General features: G+C 67.3%; 1 protein-coding gene across 1 annotated transcript in view; it reads right to left on the bottom strand.

Moving 5' to 3' along the window:
- The window catches only part of ADGRA2 (adhesion G protein-coupled receptor A2), a 29,076-nt gene extending 13,698 nt beyond the window's left edge, over positions 1–15,378 (bottom strand). Inside the window, exons 1-6 of the mRNA XM_064497903.1 lie at positions 14,986–15,378; positions 7,176–7,247; positions 1,139–1,210; positions 986–1,057; positions 491–562; positions 79–242 (exon numbers count right to left, since the gene is read on the bottom strand). Coding sequence (XP_064353973.1) covers positions 79–242; positions 491–562; positions 986–1,057; positions 1,139–1,210; positions 7,176–7,247; positions 14,986–15,206 — 673 coding nt within the window. The 5' untranslated portion in view covers positions 15,207–15,378. The remainder of the gene's footprint in view (positions 1–78; positions 243–490; positions 563–985; positions 1,058–1,138; positions 1,211–7,175; positions 7,248–14,985) is intronic.
- Between the last annotated feature and the right edge of the window lie 4,656 nt (positions 15,379–20,034).

Raw genomic sequence — 20,034 nt, 5'->3', positions numbered from 1 at the left:
GGTGGGGGGGGGACACAGCCGGCCGGTGAGCCCGTGCCCGGCATCGGCGGGCCCCGCGCGCCCCGGCCCCGGCCTCACCGCAGCGCAGCTGGCTCTCCCGCGTGCTGCGGAGCGGCGCGGCGTGCACGTGCCGGGGGTAGACGCACACCGTCTTGTCCGAGATCTGCGCCGAGCGGTTGCGGGCCCAGGGCAGCACCCAGCGCAGGTTGCAGTCGCACGTCAGGTACTCGGTGGCGAAGTCGCTGCAAGGGCCGGCGTCACGGGCTGCAGCCGCCTCCCGGCGCGGCCGACCCCGAGACCCTGGCGCGGGACCTCCCGGGGCTGCGGCGGGCCCCGCTCGGGGAGCTCCGCGGGGCCGGGCGCCGCAGCGGTGGGTGCACGCAGCGCGCCGGGGGGAGAGGACGCACCTTCGCACTCGACGTCCGCAGCCCAGGGGCGAGCGTGCGTTTGGGGAGGGGGACGGAGGCCTCGGCGGGGGCTACATACTCACACGACTTTCAGGGAGGGGAGTTCGTCAAAGACGCCTGGCTGGAGGCTGGAGAAAATGTTCCCCGACATGTTCCTGCAAGACAGCAAAGAAAGGCGGTGTGTGGGGCCGGAGGAGCAGCCGGGAGAGGAAACGCACCTCGGAAAATCCAGGCCCTCTGCCGCGCCTGGGGGTCCCAGCATCCCCCACCGCTTACAGCCAGCACACGGCTCAGCCCCGGCCACCGCGGGGAACCCAGGAGTCCCGGCCCCGACGCACACCGCTTGCGCCCATCGCACAGACGCAGAGGCCACGGTGGCCTTCGGCTCGCGCAGAGCAGCTGGACACATCTCAGCAGGAGCTCTGCTGCGGCGAAGGGCCCCGCTCTGCCCTGCGCGGGCACGGTGACGGCGGGAAGCTGCGGGAACGGCCCCGGCGTGCAAAGCCGCCCGCGCTGGGCGCAGAGATGCCCGGGCGGCCCCCGAGAGCCCCTCTCCCGGCCCGCGCGTGGCTACTTACAGCCTGACGAGGTTGGAGAGCCCCTGGAAGACGCTGGCGCTCAGGCAGCCGATGCGGTTGTTGGAGAGGTCCCTGCGAAGCGAGCAGAGGGGCCGTTGGCGGGGGGACGGCACCGGGGCCCGGGCCGCGCCGCGGGGCTGCCCTGGCACTTACAGCCGCTTCAGTTCGGGGAGGCCGAGGAAGGCGCCCGGCTGCACCGTGCTGATGAGGTTGTTCTTCAGGTCCCTGCAGGGAGACACACGGACGCTGAGCGCAGAGCAGGGAAGCCCGGTCCCAGCGGAAAAGGCTTCCCGCCCCATCCGCGGGAGATGCAGCACCGCGGGGGGGATGCAGGAGCCTGCCCGACCCCCCAGCCCGGCCCCGGGGCGCGAGGGCCACCGCGGGGGTCCCCAGGCACGCGGAGCCGCCCGCCGCCCTGCCCGGGCTCCCGTCCCTCCCCGCCAGCGCTGCACAGCGCCGGGTGGGAACCTCGCTAGCAGCTTTCCGTCCCATTTCCCTCTCATTATCTCTCCAAAGGGAAGCGGGGAAAGCGCCAGGCTCCCCGCGGGTGGTGGGGATGCGGCGGGGACGCCGGCCCCTCTGCGCGCTCCCGAGCTGCAGGCAGCCTGGCACGCGTCCCCCCTGTCCCCCGGCCCCAGCCGGGCAAGGCGCGACCGCCGCGGCGCAAAGCTCCCGCCGTGGGCAAAGCCGTTTCTGGCGCAGCCTTATCCGCGCCGGGTTATCGCGCAGCCGCGTGATAAGAGCACGCTGCAAGTGTCAGCGCGGCGGCACAAGGGCTTTGCTCGCGGCACGGCCCGGAGGAAACGCGTTTGGCTTATTAGTGCGATTGGGGCACGTATCTAATCGGAGGCAGGGCAGGCATGCGCCGGGGGCGGCCGCGGCGGCGAGAGCGGCATGGGCGAGCAGCAGCGCCCGGCCGACCTCGGCCCCGGGCAGTGCCCGCTGCTCCCCGCGGCCCCGCAGCACCGGCAGGGCTGCTCCGCTCGCTAATCACCAACGTTTACGGAGAGAGGAAATGCAAAACACATGGAAATGCCCGCGTTTATTTATAGCAGTTTCCATGGAGCGCAGACCCGATCATCTGGCGCTCCGCGCACAACCCCAGAGACGCCCAGCAAGCAAAACCCCACGGCAGCAGTGCTGCGGCACGGCACGGCACGGCACGGCCCGTGCGTCCCTCCTTTTGCACCAGATCTCAGCCCAGCTCCAGCAACCGATGCTATGCTTGCTTATTCCAGAGACAGCAACGCTTTCGGTCCCTAAAATCATTAGACGGGTCCTTGGAAGGATGCAGGGGAGGAGGGGAGCGGTGCAAACCCTCCCAGCAGGATGGGGTGCTGCCAGCGAGGGTCATGCCACCCCCCCTGCAAACTGCAAACACGTGTTCAAGAAAACAGCAGACTAAAACTTGCGCAAAGGGCCTGCTTCGGCCCCGCGCTGTCCTGACCGGAGCTGTGCAAGGGCTCAGCCAGGCACGCTGCCCCGGGCAACTCCGCACGCTGCCGGCCCAGCCGAGCCCAGGAGCAGCCGGCTGGGAGTGGGGAGCGGCCGTGCTCATGCACACGCTGCCGCGGGCTGCACGCGGCCGGCTCCGCCAGCGAGTGCTGCGAGCTGCCCTCACGGTGCGGCACATCCGGCCGAGCGGCCGGGCCCTGCCGCGGTGGCAAAGCCCCCCTTCCCCGCCTGGGGTTTCCCTTCGCCACAGCTCCCCGGACCCTCAGACCGGAGGAGTTTGGCTGTCCCTGGCTTCGCTCTCATCTGCAGGGGAGCCACGGCCGCCGGAGAGCGGCTCTGGGGTGGCGGCGGCCCCGGGCGCCCCGGCAGCCCCCGTCCCGGCCAGGGACCTCCCCTCCCCGGGCGGCCGAGCGCTGCGAGGGCCGGTTCAAAACGCAGAGCATGAAAACGCGCTGCAAAGCATTCCTGGGTGACCTCATCGCAGGCCAGGCCCCGCTCGGCCAACACAAACAACTCGACCCGTGTTTGCTTTCCCGGACTCACAAGCGGAGGAAGCCGGAGTCGAGCGGGGTGGCTCCACGGGACGAGCGTTAACCCTTGGCTGGCCGCCGCGATGGGGGATGCTCAGAGCCGGCTTCTCTCCCCCATGCTCCCTGGTTTCTTTTCCTAACGGCTGCCGATACCTGCTGCCTCGGCTCTGCAAACACCTCGCGCTCCGCTGCGAACGGGCTCCGCTGGCGTCCGGCACGGCACCGTGCTGCCGGGGACACGGCGCAACCCCGGCGTTCCACTTGTGGCAATGTGCCGGGGCAAAAGGCGTCGGGGACAGGCCTGGCCGGGCCGGGCCGAGCCCCTCCCCGGCCCCCGGGCAGCCGTCCGGCAGGAGGGATGGCGTGGTGGCACCGGGCCTGGCCTGCCTGCGCGTGGCACAGCCCTCGGTGGGACACGGCTCCTCGCGCCCGGGCACTGGGCCCTGCCGGCACGCTCGGCCACGGGGCAGCAGGGCTCGTCCCCAACGCGTCCTCACCCCAGCACTGCTCCCCGCTGCTCTGCCTCTCCCAGCACCTCTCGGACCCACCCCAGCGCAGAGGCAGAGCGCGGGGCGCTCCCTCCCGCGGCAGCGACCGGGCTGGGGAGCAGCCGCCCCTCAGCCAGCAGAGCCCCGCGCCCTTGCTTTGCATCCGGCCGGCTCCAGCGCATCCCGAGCCCAGCCGGCTCCAGCACATCCCGAGCCCATCCGGCTCCAGCACATCCCGAGCCCTGCTGGCTCCAGCGCATCCCGAGTCCATCCGGCTCCAGCGCATCCCGAGTCCGTCCAGCTCCAGCACATCCCAAGTCCGTCCGGCTCCAGCACATCCCGAGTCCAATCGGCTCCAGCACATCCCGAGCCCATCCGGCTCCAGCACATCCCGAGTCCGTCCGGCTCCAGCGCACCCCGAGCCCGGCCAGCTCCAGCACATCCCGAGTCCGTCCGGCTCCAGCACATCCCGAGTCCGTCCAGCTCCAGCACATCCCGAGTCCGTCTGGCTCCAGCACATCCCGAGCCCTGCTGGCTCCAGCACATCCCGAGTCCGTCTGGCTCCAGCACATCCCGAGTCCGTCCGGCTCCAGCGCATCCCGAGCCCGGCCGGCGCGCGGGGCCCAGGTGAGCGGCGGTGCTGAAGGAACAGCTCCGCACACCTGAGACACCACCGCCGCCGCCTGTGCAGCACCTGCACACACCTGCGCACACCCTGAGACACCTGCGCACACCCTGAGACACCTGTGCACACCCGCCGTGACACCCACTGCCGCAGAGACGCCGGCCGTCAGCGCCGCGGGACCACCCCTGGCATCCCGGCGCCCGCCGAGCCGCCCCGGAGCCCTGCCGCCGGCCACGGCCGCGCGCGGAGGCACGAGGCTCCCGGGAGCAGCGCGGTGCCGGGCTCGGCGAGGCGATGGGCAGACCCTGCCCCGGGCCCAGGGACGGCTCCCGCCGCGCTTCCCGGGAGCGGCCAGCAGCGCCCGTGCCGGCCGGGATGCGCTCGCCGCGGGGGCGGGGGCAGCACGGGACCCCCCAGGCCTGGCAGCGCGCGGGCTCCCGGCCCCAGCACCGGGAACATTCCTCGCTCGGTCGCTTCCTCCGCCGCTGGCCGCGGGCCCGGGGCCGCGCTGATTTACGGTACGGCTCCTCTCGCCGCACCGCGTTTGTTTGCCTTGGCGTTTCCTGCGCTCCCCGGCCCCTTCCTCCCCCGGCCCGGCCGGGCGACGCGCCGCAGCCGCCAGAGCCGCAGGGCACCGCGCGCCCGGGGCCCCCGCCGCCCCCGGACAGCTCTGCTCCGCTCGCGGTGCCGAACAGAGAGGCCGGTTCATGCTCTCCTCCCCTGCTGCCGCGTTTGTGCAGCACGTCGGCTGCTGCGAGCGGATTTCTTGGACCGTCCCGGCGCTTTCATGTGAGGGCAGTTAATAGCCGCTTTCAGCCGGGCGCGCCACTGCCGGTGTTTACAGAGCACGGCGCTGAGCGGCTGTGAAAGCTGCTTTTCTCTCGGGCTCCGGGCGCTTTCACACGGGCGCCTTTCAGCGTGGCCGGGCTCCCGGGCCGCTGCCGCCTCTCTTCCCCCGCAGCCTTCCGCTCGGGGGCCCGCGACGCCCGCGCCGCTGCCGCAAGCCCCAGCTCTGCCCGGGTTTCTTGGGAGCGTCGCGGAGAGCAGCAGGGCCGCATACCAGCCCCGCTCAGGCTCATTAATCTCATTACGCCGCTGCAGATCACTCGGGATGCCAAGCCGCGACCCGAGGAGCGGCGGCGCAGGGGCACCCGCGGCACGGCGCATGGGGCGGCTGGGCGAGCGCTCGTCCCGGCCCCTCGCGCCCGCCGCGCTGCGCGGGTTAATCCCCCCGTTAATGAGAGCTCGGTGCCAGCGGCGAGGGAGGAGGTGACCCCACGCTTGGAGCAGCAGCGGGGGAGGAGGGCTGGGCTGTTTGGGACCGAGGGAACCGAGGCAGAAGAGCTCAGGTCCCCAAGAGCGACTGCTTCGGATTAACCCTTGCAGTCCCTCGGGGATTAACGTGGTTTGGAAATCCCAAACTAGCCCCAAGACTCTGCACTGGGCATCTCGTGCCCTGCAGTGCTCGGACCTCAGCGCAACGCCCTGCACCCCAAAGCAAAGCTCTGCACCCCAACGCAACGCCCTGCACCCCAACGCAACGCCATGAAACCCAATGCAACGCCCTGCACCCCAACGCAATGCCTTGAAACCCAATGCATCACCCTGCACCCCAATGCAATGCCATGAAACCCAATGCAACGCCCTGCACCCCAAAGCAAAGCTCTGCACCCCAACGCAACGCCCTGCACCCCAACGCAACGCCATGAAACCCAATGCAACGCCCTGCACCCCAACGCAATGCCTTGAAACCCAATGCAACACCCTGCACCCCAATGCAACGCCATGAAACCCAATGCAACGCCCTGCACCCCAAAGCAAAGCTCTGCACCCCAACGCAACGCCCTGCACCGGCCCTGGGCACCCCGCAGCGCCTGCACCTCAATGCAACACCCCGCACCCTAACACAACACCCGCACGGGACCCGGGCAGCCGGCGGTGCCGCCCCGCGGAGCAGCTGGGCTCTGCTGCGGCCCGGGCAGGTGCACGGCCCGTAACTCGAACAAGATCCCCGTTAATAAATGCCTCCTTGTTCGGGCTAATGAAATCCAGGCCTGTGCCGGCCCTGCTCCCCGGGGGGGACCGCGACCCCCCGCGAGCCCCCCCGTCCCGCTGGGGCCGTGCACCGCCTCCTCGGCTGGGCCGCGACCGTCCCAGGCCCATGGCCGGCTCCGGGCCGCTCCGCTGCGAGGGGCCGGGAACGGGCCCCACGGCAGGGCCTCCCCACGCCGCAGCCGCCTCCGGCCGGGCCCCGCCGCGCTCCCGGCCCCGCTGCGCTCAGGAATGCGGAGACCCTCCGACGGGCCGCGCCGGGAACAAAACGCCCTCAGTGCGCCGGTCCCCTCTGCTGCATACCTACAGATCAAACCCATATGGGGGCCATAAATCTCCCCTTATTAAAGCTCCCACCATAGAGATGCCTTTCACGGAGAGATAAGAAAGTTGACTTTGTTCGGGGGGACAATGTCGCTTTTCATCTCGGCCCCCCCGGAGCGGAGCCCCCAGCGGATGCTTCCAGCCCCAGCGCGGCTCCCGGAGCTGCCGTCGCTGCTCCCGGGGTGCCCGGGATGCCCCATGGGTGCAGAGCCGGTGCCGCGGGCACCCTTGCACGCGGTGATCCTGCGGCGCGGCACGGCACGGCACGGCGCCCGGCATCGCCGGCGATTGGGGAGCTCCGGCGCGGGGAGCCCGGCCGGCAGCGAGCACCGACCTCCCCGCCGCGGCACCGGGCGAGCGAGCGGGGCGGCGTTTCGGCGCGCGCCTCCCGCGCTAACGCCTGCCAGATGTTCCCCGACACGCCACGGCGGCCGGCGCTGCGGAGCCTCGAGCGCGATAAACACTTCCCACCATATTTACAGACGAGATTAGGGACCGGCAACAAAAAACAATCAGTTCGAGCGTAGCCGAGCCGGCCGTAAGGATGGCAGGAGGCTCCGCCGGCCCCCGCCACGAGCGCGCTGGGGCGAGCGTGCCGCTGAGACGGACCCGGTGCCGCGTCCCCAGCCCCCCACGGCAGTGTCCCCAGACCCACGGCGGTGTCCCCAGCCCCACGGCAGTGTCCCCAGCCCCACGGCAGCCCCACGGGCACTCACAGCTTCTCCAGGGCGCGCAGTCCGAAGAAAGAGCCGTTCTTCAGCACCGTGATCTTGTTGTTGCTCAGCAGCCTGGGGGAGAAGAGAGCGGGAGGGAGAGCACCGTTAGCCGACCTGCGATGCAGCAGCGGGGCGGGGGCCGTGGGGGCCGCGGGGACGGGGCAGGCCCGGCCGGCGAGGAAGGAGGCCGGGGCCGGCACCGCTTTCGGGCTGCCGCGGGAAGGCCGTGCGCACCGGGGACCCCGGGACTTAACCGCGAGGGGAAACCGCGCGCCAGCCCGGCCCGGAGCGGCACCCTGGAAACCCGCCGCCGGTGCGAGAAGGGGGAGAAGGGGCTCGTCGACGGCCCCAGCGGAGCTGTTTGCGCAGCGGCTGCGCGTGCCGGCGGCCGGCACCGGCCCCAGGCCCGGGCTGACGTCCCCGGGCCGCGTTCGGGTCTCCCTGGCCCGTCTGCCGCGGCGCCCCGGCGACGTCCCCGCGGGGAGCCTGGCCCCTGCCCGCCGGCGGCAATTAGCGGGCGGCTGCCGCGGCCGTATCCCGCGCTAATGAGGGGCCGGCACCGGGCACGGCCGTGTCCGCGGGACCCCGCGACCCCGCTGCCGCCGGGCAGAGGAAATGGCCGGCAACCCCGCGAGCCCCCAGACTGCTTCCACGTGCTGGCGGGACGGGTCCCGGCCGCAGCGCGGGGGCTCGGCGCAGCGGGAGCGGGCGGCCCCGGGGCGCGCGGGGGTGCTCGCTTTGTTCTTCGGCCCCCCGGGACCGTCCCTGGCTCCGCCGTAAAAACGCAATCCCCTCCTTAAAAGGCAAGATCGTGCTGCGCGAGATGAAATCAGCCTCCTGTGTGATCTGCCGCCAGGCCCCCGCCGAGGCATCCAAGCGCCGACGGCCTGCGCAAGAGGCGCGGGACGCCCTTCCCTCCCGCTCCCCGCACCCACGGCGGAGCGGCCCCGGCTCGCCCGGGGGGGACGTGCGACGGGGCACGGCGCAACCCCCCCGGAGCGGCCGCGGGCCCGCGGGGTGCTTTCGGCGAGGCCGGGAGCGAGCGCGGGGCGCTGCAAAGCTCCACGGCCGGGACCGGCCTGGCCCCGCGCTGGGCTTCCTCCAGCACGAAATAAATCCCCCGGGGCCTGTTGACGAGGGCAGAGAGTCAAGTAGGGAACGACTGGAGATAAGGGGCCCCATGAGTAATGGCCAGGGCGTCCGCGCGGCGCTGGGGGCCCGCGGGAACCCGCAGCCTCCCCGAGCGTCGGCTGCTCCGCGCCTGGCTCCCGCGAAACCAGCACGCTCCGGCGCATTAGCCCAGAAGGGAAACGATCCAAAAGCCCCACGTCCCTCCCCAAAACCCGGCAGGCTCGGAAACCAGTGCTGGGAAACCCCCACTCCCCCCCCCGCCGGCGCAGGATGCAGCCCTCCTCCGCCACCCCGGCCCTGCTGCAGAGCTAACGATGCTCCCGCTTACAATGTTGTTCCTGTTTTGTTAAGAAATCCTCGACCGACATGAATATTTGGCACATGAACATAATAATTATAATAACGACTTGATTGAAAGTTTTCTTCCTGAGAAATATTTTCCAGATAGAAATCCTAGCTCTTCTCTCCCCCCCTCCCGCAGGAGCCGGCCACATCGCTCTTCCCCATCACAACGGACAGCTTGCAAACACAGTTTTGTTGAGTTCTCAGTATTTTTATGGATATTATGTTCTGAGACGGACTTTGTTTGTTCAGGCAGTTCCCACCAGGCTTCGCCCGACTTCCCGGCCCTGCGCGGTGGCAGGCGGTGCCGCGGCACGCGGGTCTCCGGCGTGACGCAGTTAAAAGAGATCGACCAAGACGCCCCAAAACGCGAGAAAATGAGTCCGGCTCCTGCCCCTGCTGCCCGCGCCGCTCTCGGACGAGCCCCCGGCCGCGGCTCTTGGGGCACCGCGACGGCGGCCTCGGCTCGGCCGGCCGCAAACGCCACCCAGGAAAACGCCACGGCGGCGACACAATTCGGCATTGAGCGGGCGGCATCCCCAGCGCCTCCCCCGCCGCCCTGCCAAGCGGCACAATAATCGGCTAATTGAGCGATGGCTGGAAAAGTCTCTCCGGACAAAGCGGGGATTAGGAATTAAAGCATCGAGTCAAATGGAAGCAACTGGCAGAGCCTCGGTGGCAGGCGGGCGCGGGGAAGGGACGGCCGGCCGCCCGCGGGAACCGCGCCGAGGAGCCGTGCGCTGCCGCGATCTCGTGTCCCGGGGGGGCACTCGGCTTTTCGAGGGGGCTCGACGGCCCCTCTCCCCCCCCCAGACCCCAAACCGCTCACGGCGAGGGCGGCTTGCGCGGGGGCCGGGTCCCCGCGAGGCTGCTGCGGAGCATCGGTGCCGGCGGGGAGATAGAGAGATTTCTTTTTTTCATCTCAAAAGAGGAGCCAAAAGTGAAAAACAAGATTGTTTTTCCAAGTGTGCTGGAATCCACTTGGATAAATAACGGCCCCAGAAACCGGGCTGCTAAAACAATAAACTTCCTATGTGCCCGAGCCGAAAAGGGGGCCGGGAGAGGCGCGCTCGCGGTGGCCGGGCCGGCGGAGACGCGCGGCAGCAGGACGGCGCGGGGGCTGCGAGCGGGGCGACGGCGCTGGGGGCGGGGGGGCAGCTCCGCTCTTAAGAGCATTAATTTAAAGCACGTGCTCGGAGCAGAGCTCGGCGGTTTGCAAGGGGCTTGGGGCAGAGACGGGGGGGCTCTCCAGGCTGGCGAGAGGTGCTAACGCCCGCGGCACCGGGCAGCGGCGCGGGAAAGCCTGGGGACCCGGGGATCCTGCCCGGCTCGGCCGCCCCCCGCCAGCCCCCCCGGCTTCGTCTGCAGGCGCTCGGGCTCTTCCCTTCCCCGCGACATGCCCAGGGCGTCGCCTCGAGGCTCACGTCACGCCGGGCTATTTCGGATGGTGCAAATTATTGTTCCAACCCTCGGCTTTTGTTAGCACAGGAAAAATAAAGCCCCAGAGAGAGCGTGAAACGTCCCGAGCCGCAGTGGCGTAAGCAAGGACAACCTCCGGGCCGGGAGCGGCGGGGAGGAAGGACTCCCCGGGCTGGCGAGAGCCTGCAATCGACGGCCCAAAACAGCCGGCACGCGCTGGCCAGGGCGGCTTCCGAAAGCCATCCCCGCTCACGGCCGTGGAAGCGTTTGCGCCTCTGGAATTCGTGTTTTCAAGCCCTCTCTGCAAATGCCAGAAGGCTTGTTGTGGGTTTTTTTTTCTTCTCTCTGCAAATGAACCGAGGCTTTAGCAGACACTCCTAAAGGCGCCGGGAGCCGCTTGGCCGGCTCCTGTGCCCCGCTGGGAGCCGGGATGCCCTGACACGCCGGGGAGCGCGTGCTGCATTGCCGCGCCGTCCCGGGCCGCGCTCGGGGCCCCAGAGCCCCCGGGGACCAGGGGTCCCTCCGCAGCAGCCCCGGCCCCTCCATGGCCTCGGCCGGGCCGTTCCTCCCGCGCCGTCCGCAGCCTGTATCCCGCGCCGGCACGTCCCTGCTCCGTCCCTCGCGGCCAGGGAGCCGCGGTGCTCCCCGTGCACAGGAGACGGGAAGCGTCCGGCGCAGGCTGCTCCGCACCGGGGGGGCACGCTGCCAGAGGCACGGACCTCCTCTTCCGCACGGGCCGGCGGCACCCCTCGCCCCCGGGCCGGCCGGCTCTTCTCCAGGCGGGCAGCAAAGCGGGTCGGAGGGAGAGAAAACAAACCTGCCCAAAACTGCAGCCCAATAAATAACAAATAAAAAGCTGAAAAAGGTTTCAGAAAGAAACCATCTGCAGGGCCCGGGACAAACAGGCCTCGGAGAGGGGAGTTCAAGTAGAACTGGAAATTGGTCATAAGTCAAAACCCTCTATTCCCTGCAGACAATCTGTAATTTCGGTGCAATCAAGCTGTGCACATAAATGAGGCCTGCGCGAGGATTCCACATCTGGAAGAGGTTTGGGCTCCCGCCTGTGCGACAGCGGGGCTGGCCGTGGCCTCGCGCGGCTATCTGGGTCTCGTTAGGGATACAGTATTTTTTCCATTAGGCTATTAGCACAGAGGTCACCGGGAGGGGGAGGGCATTAAAGCCTTGTTAATGCACGTCCGAAGGGTCCCGTCACCTCGCGGTGGTGGGACGTCCCCATGTGGAGCTTTGCGCAGAGCGGAGGGTCATCGGACTCGTCCTCCAAACGGGCCACCGGCCCCAGGGCCGCTCCGTCAAGGAGCTACGGGCCCGTCTGTTTGCTTCTCGTCCCCTCTTCCTCCCTGCGTCGCGCTAGATGCAAATGATAATCAGTCTCAACTGCCTGCAGGTATAAAGCGAGGCGGTGTCAGAGCGCGTGAGCATCTCGTACCGTCTGCTCGGACGGCGCCGGGACGCTGTGCCCGTGTCACCGACACCCCCCCGCATCCGCGCCAGCTCTGCGGCGGCACCGGAGCAAAGCGTCGGCTCCGCGAGGGACAAAGCGCTCTTTCCCTGCATAAAGCCCATGAGACCTACCCAGGCCAGCCCCGTCCCACGCGTACGGACATCGGACCACCTCCGAGCCACGGGAGGCTCCTGGTGAGACCAGAGACCCGCGGGACCTTGCCGGGACCGCTGCGGACACCCAGGGCTTGGTCCCGCCACGAGCGAAGCCCCGTCTCCTCGCGGCGGTGCCCCGGGGAGGCTCGGCGAGCCACGGCCCCGCGGGTCGCACCCGCGGCCAGGACCGAGCGGGGCAGACGGCTCCCAGCACGCGGCACCGCGCTCCCCTCCGCACGCCAGGCCTGCTCTCCCGCCAAAGCCGCTTCCCCACACGGAGCTGATTTCTCCAGCTCGACATCTGCTGGCATCGCGCTGGCTTTGGTTTATCTCCGCGAAGCAGCCGAGGGAAGGGAAGGGAAGAGGAGCCTGCCCCGCGCGGCAGAAGCCTCCCTACGAGAACGGCCACGTGCCGCGGCCACGGCGCGAGGCGGCAGCGCCGGGAAGCGGGTGCCCCGGCCGCGGGCAGAGCACCGCGGGCCCCGGTGCCAAGCAGCCTCCTCCGTCCCGGGGGGTAAACAAGCAGCAGCTGCCGCTGAGACAGTCTTGGATTCCTCAGAGCAGGCCTAATAATTAAAGACAAATAAAGAAGTAAAACGAGAGTGTGGGAAAGAACTAAGAGGGAACGAACGAGAGATCCGTGACGCGAGAGGCCTCCTGCTTCCACCGGAGCAGGTCTGGGCACGGCCTGGGCGGCCGGGCCGGGGACCGAGCTCTCCTGCGGCAGCTGCTGCCGGGAAGAGCCTCCCGCCTGTGCAGGCGATTAGGGCTGCTCGTTAGCGCTAGCGCATTCCTGCTTCCAGGCCAGACCTGATGAAGACGGGAACCGGGCTCCGTTTCTGTGCCAAGCGCCTTATTCTGCACGAAACATACCGCGAGTTTCCTGTGGAATCGAAGAGCAACCGATCTAGCGCTGGCACGGAGCATCCCCGGGGAACGGGAGCTCGGCTGGGACCGCGGGCGCTCGGCACGCAGCTCTTCCCGCTGGGACGCTCCCGAGGCGCGCGCGACCCTCGCCGTGCGCCCGCGGGGCCGGGGCTCGCTGCCTCCGACTGCGCCCCGATGCCCAGCAGCCCCAGGAGATGCTCACAAACCCGGAGCCTCTGGTTTTGATTGTCCCATCTGGAAAAGGTTTAGAATAAATCATGTTTACTGCGAGAGAGCAGAGTCCGGGGTCACCACGTATTTGTAGGTTCCTGCCTACGTCTGTAGGCTTCGTGTCACGTTTTAGCGGTATCTTGTAATTCCCTAATGCCTGCTGCAGCCCCGCGGGTCCCGCCACGCGGTGCCGGAGCAGCCGGCCCACGAGCGCGGCGTGGACGGCTCCACAACGCCCGTCCCCCGGCTGAAGCCCCCTCGTCACCTACTTCTCCCAAATACGAACTGACAAAGGAATCAAAGTCCCTGTGGATATCTGGAACGGGCCGAGGCACAAGAAAGGGCTGAAGGAAGAAGGGAATTAGGAGAAAACCCAGTCTGAGGAGAGCATAACCACAGGGGAGCCAGCGCATGCCTCGCAGGGTCCCAGCATCCTACCGCGGCAGCCGAGTCCAGGGTGGACATGACCAGTTTTGCTGTTTCAGGGTGATTCATGCTTTCCGTATTACCCTAACGCTTTAAAACGCGCTCGCGGCGCCTGCACAACACAGACGTCTCACAGACGCGCTCCACGCGCGCCGGCCGGCAGCACCGGCCCCCTCGGCCGCTCTCCTCGAGGCGCCTCGCCGCAGACACCCGACTTCCCCACGCCGACGTCCCCCTCGCCCGAGGTGCCGCCCCTCCGCGGTGCCCGGCGCTGCACACGGGGACCGATAACCTCTCTAAAAACGCGGAGAGCGCTGGCAGGGCTCCGGCGCGAGCAGAAACGCGGCCGAGCGGGTGCAAACGCGCGCGGGGCCGGTGCACGCCAGCCCTTCCCCGCACCCCGACCGCGTCCCCGCTCCTCTGCGGTGCCAAACGAAGCCGGGCCGAGGCAGCCGCAGCCCCGGCGAGGAGCGGCAGTGCGGCGGGGCGCTGGCCCGGGGCTCCCGCGCGCTCCCGGCACGGATGGCTAAGCGCAGCGCAGCGCGGCAGCCGTCGCGGGGCGAAAACCCGGGCGGGAGCAGCGCTTCCTCCAGCAGCGACGCTGCCTCCCCGCCCTCCAAACCAGATTTTAATTCAAACATCTCCTCTGCAGTTATAAATAAACGCTGAAATCCGCGGCTACGGCGGGGAGGCGCGCAGGCTGCCAGCGCCTGCTCCGACCCCAAGCCTTCCCCCGCGCCAAGGGCTTCGGCAAGCTTTTGGGAAGAAAACGATAGCTTTAAATCCTTTTACAAAACCCAAAGCCACGTACTACCAGAGATTTGTTTCCAATAAATAGACCCAGTAAAAGCAGTCCCTTCAAACACAGACATGCCTCCCCATCGCTCAGCAGCGAGCCCGGCGGCGCAGAGCACGGACACGGAGGCGGCTGCCCGGATTTTCGGCTCAGCTTCGCACTTCCAACCTCGGCTGCCGCCGGGACGCCGGGAGAGCGCGAGCCTTCGCAGCGGCCTCGCGTTGGCAAAACCGCACCGAAAGGAATTCAGACGGAGTCACGCAGGGCAGAAGAACGCTTCTCGCTGCAGATGCGGCTCTTTAGCCCAGAGAGCCAGGGTTTGGGCTCCGCTCCCCTCCCGGGCGCGGGGGCAGGAGGCGGCGAGGGGGACGCGGCGCGCGGGGCCGTGGGCAGCCCCCAGGCCCGGGGGGTCCCCGGGGCGGCCAGGGACGCGCGGCCCCTGCGAGGCAGGCGGCTCCGGGGGCGAGGAGAGCCGGCAGACCCCCCCGCGCCGGCAGCAGCGACTCTCCCACCGCCCCATCCCCCAAAGCCCCCGCCAGCCCCAGCCCAGGCGCTGCGGTGAGGGGCCCGCGGGCGCCCGGCCTCCCCAGCGCGCTCCCCCGCCCCGCAGCCCGGGGGGGGGGGCCGGGCGCCCTGGGGGGCAGCGAGCGGCTCTGCCGGCCCCCCGCACCCGCGGAGGGGAAGCGGCGCACCGCGGAGGGGGCTGCGGGGCCGGGGGGCCGCGGGGCCGGGGAGGGGAGGCTGCAGAGCGGCAGCGGGACGCGGGGCCGAGGCGCAGAGCCACAGAGCCGGGGCGGGCGGCGGGGCAGAGCCGGGGGAGCGGCGGAGGGACGCGGGGAGCACCGGGGGGAGCGGCTCGGCGGAGGGACGCGGGGAGCACCGCGGTGGCCGGGGGCAGAGCCGGGGGAGCGGCGGAGGGACGCGGGGAGCACCGCGGTGGCCGGGGGCAGAGCCGGGGGAGCGGCGCGGCGCGGTACTCACAGCGTGGCGGTGCCGTCGGGCAGCAGGCGCGGCTCGGGCGGCGCCGGCAGGGCCCCCCCGCTGCAGACCACCCGGCGGCGGGGGGCGGCGGGGCCGCCGGGCGCCTTGGGCCGCTCCGCCGCGCACTTGCAGCCGAGGCTCTGCGCGGGGCAGCTCCGCGCCGCCCCGCCGCCGCTCAGCGCCGCCGCCGCCAGCAGCACCAGCGCCGCCGCCCGCCGCATGGCCCCGGCCGCGGCCCCGCCGCCGCCGCCGCCGCCGCGCAGGGGCTCCGGCTCCGGCTCCGGCTCCGGCTCCGGCTCCGCGCCCGCCGCCGCCGCCGCCCCGCTCCCCGGGGCGGCTCCGGCGGCGCCTCCCCCGCTCGCCGCGCTCCGCCGCCGCCGCCGGCCCTGGCGCCTCCCCCGGCCCCGGCCCCGCCCCGGCCCAGCCCGGCCCGGCCCCGGGAGGGCGCACGGCGCGGCCGGGGCCCCGGGCGGTGCTGCGGGGCTGCAGCTCGAGCCCACGCGGTCCGGAGCTGGAGCTCTGCCCCGTCCCGCACAGCCGCAGCCCGCCCGGGTCGGTGCCGCACGGAGCTGGAGCCCGCTGCCGTGCCGAGCCCGGATCCCCGCACCGGGAGCTGGAGGGCTGCACGGTCCCGAGCCGGATCCCCGGCCTTGCAGACGGGCACCCCGGTGCGACGCCCAGGTCGCGTCGCGGGCGCACAGGGCTGCAGCGGAGCGGGCGGTCACCCCCATGCACCCATGGGGACCGCGGGGCCCTGGGCTGAGGAGAAGCCCCCCTCGCCCCGCTCACTGCATGGTCGCTCTGCTCCGCTCCCCCTCGGCCTCCGCGCTGCCATTAACACTCCTCCCTGGTTGCTTTTAAGTTTCTGTTTGCTTCAGTGGTTTTCACGCTAAGTTCAATATTGTTCTTCCTGCTCCCTCGGCCTCTTGCCTTCCCCCACGACCCTCTCCCCGCCCCGGGCTCATCTTCTCCCCGGCCCTGGCTCACTGCAGTTGCAAGTCAAGAGGGATCAAAAGCAGGCGAGGAAGCCTGCAGGACCCTGCGCCAGGGAGCAGGGGAAGAGGGTCACCGAGGGAAGACAAGAGACTGCTCTGGGACTGTGCTTTCCCTCCAGGATCAATAATTCCTGAAGGGAAAAAGAAATTTACTCCTTTCTCCAAATAAACAGATCCTGCTGGGGTGGTGGGCGGTGGAAAGAGGAGACACTCATCAGCACACGCTCCGGCATCGCTCCCACGTGCGTTTTTGTCTGGGGAGCGAAAGCAGTCAGGGCTCCGGCACAGCCCGTTAGCTGCGTACCCAGGCAGCGGCCTCGGTGCTCCCGCCGAGCGGGATGCGCACGCGGTCCCTGTCCGGGCGCTCGCTACCTCCCGTACGGCAGGGACGGGCGAGGGCATATATCACGCTAATAAATCTGAGAATCAGAGAGTCTGCCCACACGTTCTCTTTTTTTTTTTCCTCCCGTTTCAGCAAGCAGAATTTCCCCTACAGACATCACTCTGCAGTGCTCGCTGCTGCAGGATGCCGATCCCAGATCCTGCAGCTGCAACGGGAAGAGCAACAGGAAACTGCTTATGCCCAGTATCCGGCCGGAGCGACCGGAGAGCGCGTGCGGAGTACTCGCTATGACAGACGGGAGGAAGGGGTCTCTCCTTCCCCCCGAAAAACAAAACGGTGAGTTTTGCCTCCCGTGTAAAACGCCAGGGAAAGCGAGGCTGCTCTTCTTTCTTCAGAGAAGGTAAACTGCAGCCTGAAGACCTCGCTGCTCCCAAGGTGTCCCCTGCCAACGGGGGGAAGAAACTGCTCGTCTGAAGTGATTTAAGACAAGAGGCACTCACGTATACCAAACCCGGCACCAAATATGGACAAATAGGGATGCAATCCCGCAAACGCTGCTGTGCGCAGGGCTTAGCAGCATTCTTCCACCGGATCAAGCCCTAAATTAAGAAATATTTGTATCCAAGAACTCTAGGATTTGCAATGACCCTAGGAGCCATCATCCAGAACTGCTGGCGTCTGTGCCCATCAGCCCGAGAACTCGAAAAAAGACACAAAATTCCAACGCCTCTCCCTGCGGGAACGGCCCAGCGCTGCAGAAATGATGTGCTCGAGGGGAGCCCAAGCAGCGCGAGGCTGCCAGGCTCACACGCTGCCCAGAGCGGGACGGGCCACCGTGGGTGGCCTCGCTGCTCAAGACCACTCTCACCCACCCATTATTCTGCATTGCCTTAATGACCTGTTTCATTTCTCCTCCGTACTGAGAGCCAGAAAACTGCTTGCACTCGCGTTCTCACCAAGCGCAGTGCTGACCCAGATCCAAACCACAACTGGTGCCCCTCTTCCTTCTCTTTCTAGGGGTGGTGACTCTATAACCACGGTTAGAAGGGGCCCTAGGAAACCCCAGCATTAAATTGAGAGTTCCTCATGCGTGAACAGGAACGGGACTTGGCACAAACCTCAGGCTCTGGAGGATGTTGGTCAGCGCTGGCAGCATCCAAGGGCAATCAGAGCCCTGGAGTTTTCTCCACAACACATTGAAGCAATCAAGCCACTGTAGTGGTCTTCAGAATTTCAATCTCCTATAAAATTACCTCCAAGAACAGTCAAAACCTTGTCCAAACCAATAACAAATGTGAAATACCCCAACCCATCATCGCTAAGACGAGGGGAGCTCAAACAACACTTCCCACACGGTTTGAGCCCTACGGAGTTCAGATTCTTTCAACCATTTCCAAAGCGCTCAGTGCTTTCCCAGACAAACACCAGCCCTGATCCCTTCTAATGACTCTCCTGCGAGGGAGACAACACGGTAACTTATTTGAAACTACAACAACATTATGGAACTGCCGGTGACAGATGCCAAATCCCTGCACCCCTTGCTCCATTCAAAGGTAAAAATACGCCTTAACCACTGCAGACACAGCGAAAGACAACAAGCACAAGACTCTCCAAATTCCTTTCACTGGGATCCAATAAAAACCTTGGCAGTTGCTGGCCTTCCTGCAGGAAACCTGATATCCAAGAAGTAAACAAGCCTTCCACTTTGAAAGTCTGCAATGGGCTAGGGCCCTCCGATACGAGGCCACGCTCTTCGTCCCCCTTCGGGCTGCCGAGGGCTCTCACCTGCCTGACGCTTCCCCTCCGTTGGGAGCGGGTCAAGAACTGGTCACGAGAGGGAACGTTATGCTTGCCTGCAGGTGCAGTTCACGCGGCTCTGCGAGTCCAAACCGACTGTTGCACCGTGAACTCGGGAGACCTCTGGCTCTTCCTCCGGCTCTTCCTCCGGCTCTTCCTCCCGGCCCAGCCCAGGCACCGCGGGGCTCTCGGGGAGCTCCCTCCCTGCACACCTCCATGGCCCTCACCACTGCAGCTGGCCAAACACGTCCAACATACCGCGAGCTCCAGCAGTGCCATCACCGAGGGTGAGCTTTGGCCAGGAGATGCTGACTTGCCCAAGGTCGCAGCAGAACAGGGAACTGAACCAAATCCCCCAATTCCTTTAGTCGCGGGCTCATCCTCTAGCTGCCGTAGAGCAGCAGTCGCATTGATAGCAAGCCTGACTGCATCTTCTCCCAGCGACGCTGACAGAGATGCCCTCCTTCCCCAAAGCTGGTCTGTCTTTCCTCACGTGGGAGCTAACTCACCCCTTCCTCCTAAACAAGCTGCTGCTGTGCTCCGGAGGTCAGCAACACAAGTGCTTAAGGCGAAGTCACCGGCCTTGCCAAAGGAGAGCTATCACATCATCACAGCCACTTACCGAAGCATAAACCCGCTTTAACGTCCCCAGATGGGGAGCTGCGTACTGCTCATCGTCAGCCAGAGCCGACGGGAGAGAAGCCCCGTTGCGGAAGCGCGCCCGGGGCAGGTCTGGGGCCAGGACCAGGTGCTTGCTCTGAAGCAGGATTGCGCGGGGACTCTGGAGTCTCATGCAAAGATTAGCACACCTTAACAGAGGCAAACAGCCCCAGCCCAGGGAACATGCTGCTGTCAGCGGCCAGGCTCGCAAGAGACAGCAAGTCAGACCTCCGCTGCCGGTGTACGCTGCAGAGGAGCCGCACGGACAGTCCTCCCAGCACGGGGAAGGGCTAAAGGCAACCCGACGCCACCCCTCCGCGGCGGTGACAGGGCCCAGGCAGTTCCTTACCTTCATTCACAACGGCAGCGTGGGGCTGGGCCAGAAACACGCGTCCCCAAGCACAAGCCTCGCCCCCCAGGCATGCTCCATCCTTCCTGCCCTCAGAGGACGGGGTGCCATCCAGCCCTCCGAGTCAGGCCTGGGCATCGCATCTAACTCCACGTCACGGGGAACGGACAGCTTTCATGTCTCTCCAAGCCCCTCTCTGCCTCCTGCACAGCTGCTCCCCCCCCTCAGAGTTGGACTCAGCACCAACAGCTTCCCCGCACATCTGCTGTATAAATCACACACTGATTTTATTTTACAGTTTGGCAGGGAGGTCAAGCTTGAATCCAGATACTTTGCAACACAAAAGATATTATCTGATAAAAAATAAATCAAGCCTGGCTTTGTGGAAGAGGGAAGTGAATGGTGCCTGGACTCTCACCTAACAGGGTAACCGAAGCCTGCAAAGCTCAGCAAATTTACAAAGTGCTTCTAACAAGAGGAGGCTGCTGTTTCAGCACTGATGCTTCCCCAAGGACGGCCTCAGACAGAGGCTCATCTCACCAAGAGCCATGAAAGGAGAAGCGGCAGCACACTGCCTCCATCTAGACTCCTCTACATTTTTGTTCCTTTTAGAGGCAGCCAAGTCTACCCACACATGTTCCCCAAATCCGCAGGGAAGTTTCTCCTTCGCATATGTGCAGCTTTGCTCTGCAGCCCCGCCTGGGGTGCACGTGGCTCTACGGAAGTGTCAGCTTGCACCTCCCAGCCTGCCAGGAGCCTGTCCCCAGGCAGAGAGGACCATCGGGGCTGTCTGGTCAATCCCACTCCTGCGGTTATTGTGTGCACTGGAGGGAGCATGGAAACGAGTGTTAATTCATGGGACTTCTAGGAAATACGTGGCTGCGACTTTGCAGAACGCGGCGCTA

The sequence above is a fragment of the Dromaius novaehollandiae genome, chromosome 26 (assembly GCF_036370855.1).
Source record: "Dromaius novaehollandiae isolate bDroNov1 chromosome 26, bDroNov1.hap1, whole genome shotgun sequence".
NCBI lineage: Eukaryota > Metazoa > Chordata > Aves > Casuariiformes > Dromaiidae > Dromaius > Dromaius novaehollandiae.
This window is presented reverse-complemented; position numbering and strand designations above follow the sequence as displayed.